The sequence below is a fragment of the Colobus angolensis genome, unplaced genomic scaffold (assembly GCF_000951035.1).
Source record: "Colobus angolensis palliatus isolate OR3802 unplaced genomic scaffold, Cang.pa_1.0 Scaffold2, whole genome shotgun sequence".
NCBI lineage: Eukaryota > Metazoa > Chordata > Mammalia > Primates > Cercopithecidae > Colobus > Colobus angolensis.
Genome location: NW_012115154.1, coordinates 12,541,121 through 12,546,994, shown reverse-complemented (window position 1 = coordinate 12,546,994; position 5,874 = coordinate 12,541,121). Strand labels below are relative to the sequence as shown.

The 5,874-nt window shown below is 38.9% G+C and overlaps 1 protein-coding gene across 1 annotated transcript in view; it reads right to left on the bottom strand.

Annotated features, from left to right (window-relative positions):
* Positions 1-1,489: 1,489 nt before the first annotated feature.
* Positions 1,490-5,874, bottom strand: part of LOC105511449 (olfactory receptor 2A1/2A42) — a 21,161-nt gene continuing 16,776 nt past the window's right edge. Inside the window, exon 3 of the mRNA XM_011941579.1 lies at positions 1,490-2,435. Within this exon, the coding sequence (XP_011796969.1) occupies positions 1,490-2,431 (942 nt within the window). The 5' untranslated portion in view covers positions 2,432-2,435. The remainder of the gene's footprint in view (positions 2,436-5,874) is intronic.

Sequence of the window (5,874 nt, the reverse complement as noted above, 5' to 3'; positions counted from 1 at the left end):
AATTCTCTGTAGCTCTGTTTTCTCACCTAAAAATAGCAGTAATAGTCTCTACCTCAGGGTTTTTATGAGGACATAAAGAGCTCTTACTTGTAAGGTTCTTAGAATAGTACTTCACCAAGCACTCAGTGTGTGTGTGTGTATGTGTGTGTGTGCATGTGCATATGCGTGAGCATGTGAGTGTTGTATGTGAACTAGAGATGTCTTTGTTCTGGATCTCACCACCCAGAACCAAGTACAGTTCTAAACTAACTCTCTCATCTCATTGAGAACAGCCTCCACTCCCACCCTCTCTGTGTTCTGTGTTCCTCTGAATCTCTTAACCTCTTTTGCAGCCATGGCCCTAGGCCTCGTCAAACAGGATAAGAAGACTTCCATAAATAATCTCTGACTCTCCTGGCCTCGTCATGGCACATTCTAGATGGAGAAGAAACCCACATTCACCTAACATATCCTACATTAGGTATGTTGCTAATAAAGTCCTACATTGTCCTGGTTAAGTAGAGAAGGCTTGGGAGCCAGATTGTTTGGATTTGAGTCTAGCATTTTCCATCTGCTTAAAGTTTGCATCTATAAAATGGGACAATAATGGGAAATGGATTGACTATAATGATAAACTGAGGTTATCTCTATAAAGTACCTATCAATGTGCAGTGGATGGCACAGAGTAATTTATAATAATGCTAAATATTAACATTATTATTAAAAACCTTTTTTCCATTGAATTGTCTCTGTGTGGGGCTTTCCATTCATCCCCAGCAGTGAAAAGTTGTGTGGTGGTACTTACTAACTTCCTCTAAGTGAAGAGCATTTACTTATTCAGAGAGAATCATAGACAGTCCCCTGGAGGAGGTGAGAAGAGTAGAAACAAATGACCATCACAATCTCAGGGCAGATTGGAAAGTGGATTTTGTTGTGTAATTGCTTTGTATTGCCAGCTGAATGTTTATGGATTCACTCTCTCTGACAACAAAAATTGTCAGACACTTTGTAGGATTTTATAAAAATCAATTTCCTTCCAAGCTGAAGTAGGCTTTTAGGTACATTTACTACTTAGAGAGGAAGTACAATTGAGGGGAAACATCCAAATGAAGATGAAAATGGACAGAGGTATCAATGGGTTCTGGAGTCTTTGCCTGTGGCTGTATTTTAAAAAACTTTTTATAGATATGACTCTGTCCGATAATAACTGCTATTCCACTACTTCGGAGCATACCTGACTAAGTCACGGGTAGAGTGTCTGTTTTAAACTTCTGGACTCATAGCAGTGTACAAAATAAATCTTTCCCCAACATTCTCAACTCAATAAGCAGTTAAATTAAAAAATGTTAAGTATAACAAATGCATCAAAAACTAAATACTTCCCAGGCAGGAAAAAGGAATGCTTTGCAGAGTCGCTTGGTTCATTCAGTTTCAGATATAAAGAGTAGTGAACTTAGGTGGTATTTGGTACCAATATTGCAGGAGATGACTGAGGCTGGAGATTCAAATGTCACACCAGTTGGGAATGACTTTCCTTGCACAATGCTCTCCTCAGGGCACCCTTGACCTCTGCGTTCCTCAGGCTGTAAATCAGGGGATTCAGTGTTGGGTTGAAAAAACTGTAAAATAGAAAAAGTACCTTCTGCAGCTCCTCAGGATGGCGGGACTTGGGGGCCATGTACATGACAATGGCACTGCCAAAGAAGAGCCCCACCACACAGAGGTGGGAGGAACAGGTGGAGAAGGCCTTTCTGCGGCCCTCCCCAGACTGGATCCTCAGGATGGCCGTCAGGATGCGTGAGTAGGAGACCAGCACCAGGCAGAGCGGCCCCACCAGGAAGAACACACAGGCTGCAAAGATGACCACCTGATTGAGCCAGGTGTCAGTACAGGCCAGCCTGAGGACAGACAGGATTTCACAGAAGAAGTGGTTGATTTCATGAGGCCCGCAGAAGGGCAGTCTTAGGATGAGAACCACATGGACCAGAGCCAGGAGGGAGCCACATGTCCAAGAAGTGATGGCCAGGGTGATGCAGACTCTCCAGGTCATGATGATGGAATATCGGAGAGGGTGGCAGATGGCCACATAACGATCGTAGGACATCGCCACCAGCAGGAGACATTCGCTGTGTCCAAAAGTCAAACAGAGAAAGGTCTGCATCATGCAGCCAGCAAAGGAGATGGGCTTGGCTGGATGCAGGAGGTTCACCAGCATCTGGGGCACCGTGTTGCAAGCATAAGCGATGTCGACGACAGCCAGGTGTGAGAGGAAGAAGTACATGGGGGTGTGGAGTCTGGAGTCCAGTGAGATGAGCCCCAGGATGGCCCCGTTCCCCAGCAGGGTGAAGACATAGAACAGGGAGAAGAGCCCAAAGAGGAGCATCTGAATCCTTGGGCCCAGGAGAAATCCAAATAGGAGGAAGTCTGTGACCATTGTCTGATTTTCCCCCATTTCCCTGTGAAAAAGAAAAAGATCGCTTAGGACCAGATTGTCAAAAACACCTAGAGATTATTTTATGAATTTAGTCATTTTTAAAAGATAAACTTTTAACATTAGTGATTTAGCTACACGTTAAGTTAATTACCGATTGTAAATATCCAGTGTTATAGAAGGCATTGTGTCACAAATGATAGGACATATAGAGCCATTGACACATCATGGGAAGAAAGAGTGTCGTACCAAAAGTGGAAGTAAAATGACCACCTAATAAGGATTGTCTTGAAGCTGCACATATAAAAATTACTAAGAGATTCCTGAAGTGTAGAAATAATCAGTAATGGAAGAACTCCAAATATGGGAATTAGAGTGGTCCTAGAAAAAAAGATGATGTAATCCCAGTTTCTCAGTAGAAATATCAACTGTTTTGCTTTCAACATCTGAAATCCACCTTTGTATTCTGGAGCAGTTTATATAATAACAGAAGAAGCAGAAAGATTAAAAAGCAACTTTAATGACATTGTGATTGTTTGGGTTCCTGAGAAGGAACTAATGGATATGCTACAAATGTGTTCTAATTGCAATCTTTATTTTACAATGAGTCATAAATAGGAACCGATAATTGATGATTTGACAGTTAATCTACTGATTGATGCACAGTTACTGATTTACCGAAAACTGGTTTTGAATAACAACTCATATAATTTGTAGAAATTAGATTTTTCAGGACTAGTTTGCACAAACATATCATTTAAAACATTCACAATGCCTGAATGTTATGTTTGCCACTGGGTTATGTATCATTTCTTTTTTGGTCTCTCCTTTCAATTTTGCCAACCCTTTGGTACATTTAATCCATTTGAGTTTAAGATGTTCTTTTTACCATGTAGAATAAAAGAAACTATGGAGAAAAAATTAAAATGAAGTGTCTTTCAAAAACACCAGAAATGACCATTCATAAAAAATTAGCTGTGTTTCAGCAACATAAGAATTGCTAAATACTTTACAGGTGTCTAATTAAAACTACTTTTTTGCAAAGAGCTAATTTAGTGACTTTATTATTTTGCGGATTATTATAGCAATAAAATTGTCAGTCAGGTAATTGGCATTTGTGAATTGGTGATGTGCCAAATAACATTTGGGGTTTTGTCCTTAAGTCCTAGGTAACATTTTCCTCAGTATACCTTGTAGAAATCTAGTATTTTGTGGGTGCAAATGTTTTTTTAGTGCCTTTGCTAGGCAAAAGTAACCTGAGGCTGAGCCATTGAACCTATACCTGCTTATCTCCGAAGAAAAAACTTCTCTGGATTAATGTGAGGAAATGTGCTACTTTGAATAAGACCCTGGTCCAGCTGTCATTGGAGCAAAGACATGGAATCAACCTACATGTCCACCAACGATAGACTGGATAAAGAAAATGTGGTACATATACACCATGGCATACTATGCAGCCATAGAAAGGAGTGAGCTTTTGTCCTTTGATGGACATAGATGGAGCTGGAGACCATTATCCTTAGCAAACTAATACAGGAATAGAAAACCAAATACCCTAATGTTCTCACATATAAGCAGGAGCTAAATGATGAGAACACATGGACACATAGAGGGGAACAACACATTACACTGGGGCCTATCAGAGGGCAAAGGGTGGCAGGAGGAAGAGGACCAGGAAAAATGACTAATGGGTACTAGGCTTAATATCTGGGTGATGAGATAATTCGTACAGCAAGCCCCCCAAGACACAAATATACGTATGTAACAAACTGCATTTGTACCCCTGAACTTAAAAGTTAAAGAAAGTTTAAAAAATCATCTAATTGGAACGCTGCAGAACGTCCCCACTGGATTCTTTTCCAGTGGTAACAAATGATTGTATACTTATAAGCATTATCAATAAATCATTGATTATTATCAGCAAGACACAAATAAATTCTAGTGAATATTGTAACTTCATAGCACATGACCAAGGCTTATATATTTTTTTCAGGATTCTACAAAAAAAAATACTCCGCTAGGCCAACCTTATACATTTAATTGGAAAACATGCAAAGCATATGAAAATATTTGGTTGTGAAATGTATTTGAATTTACACCTCATAAAAATCTTTATTTATTTATTCATTTATAAATAAATGTCACCTGCCCTGGAATGCAGTGGTCTGATTACGGCTCACTGGAGTTTTGACATCTCAGACTCAAGCAATCCTCCCACCTCAGCCTCCCAAGTAGGTGCATGCCACCATACCTAGCTAATTTTTTTTAATAAATATTTTTTTAGAAACAATGTATTATTATGCTGCCCAGGCTGGTCTCAAACTCTTGGGTTCAAGTGCTACTCCCATCTTGGCCTCCCAAAGTGCTGGGATTGTAGGCATGAACCATGTACCCTGTCTACATCTTATAAAAATCTTAATTTCTTTATTAAGTCTTTCATTATTTCCTTTTGTAACTTCCCAAATGATTATACAAAGAAAAAATGTCCACTATGCACAAGTATGAATTTCTTTGAAAGCTAGATGGAGAGTCAAGAAGAAAGGAGAGCTTAGTGAAGACCCTCAGCTTCTTTAAGGACAGTTGCCACGTGGGTTGAAGCCCTGATTTCTTTTACAGGACTGGGTTGTTAACACACTCCTTGTGAACAAGGACAAGGTGCTCTCACTTTTGTAATCTGACAGTAAATACTTATTGTGTGAACAAATTAATCAATAAATACAAATGAATAAATGAATGAATGCGTAAATAGTTTTTTTAACCATCCTTGGACTGAATCTGGAATGTCTACTATAATCTGAATACTTGAAGGACACTTTTCTTTTCTTTTCCTCCCCCATAGTTTCTTTCATTCTACATGATACAAAGAACATCTTACTTAAACTCAGATGGATGAAATTTACCAAAGGATTGGCAAAAGTGAAAGGAGAGGCTAAAAAAAATAAATAAATATAACCCAGTTGCAAACATAACATTCAGGCATTGTGTATACTTTCAGGGGTGTCCAATCTTTTGGCTTCTCTGGGCCATGTTGAAAGAAGAATTGTCTTGAGCCACACATAAAATACACTGACACTAATGATGGCTGACGAACTTAAATTATATAATGTTTTAAGACAATTTATGAATTTGTATTGGGCCACATTCAAAGCTGCCTATGGGCCACAGGTTGGACCAGCTTGCTTTAAATGATATATGTACAAGTTAGCCATTTAAAAATTTGGCAGATTATTTGACGACTAGTAAATTAACCAATGTCTCCATGGTTTCTAAATGTAAGACTGAAATCATTTCTTTGCACATGACCAAACCTGTCTACTTCAAAAGGTAAAACTTAAGATCTGATGAGCTGACAAACTCCTTTCTAATGAGTCACACAACATTCTTAAAATGAAAACTACTTTTAAATCCTCAGGTCAAGGAAAGTATTAGATGGTTTATTTCCAAGAATCAGAAATATTTGAGGC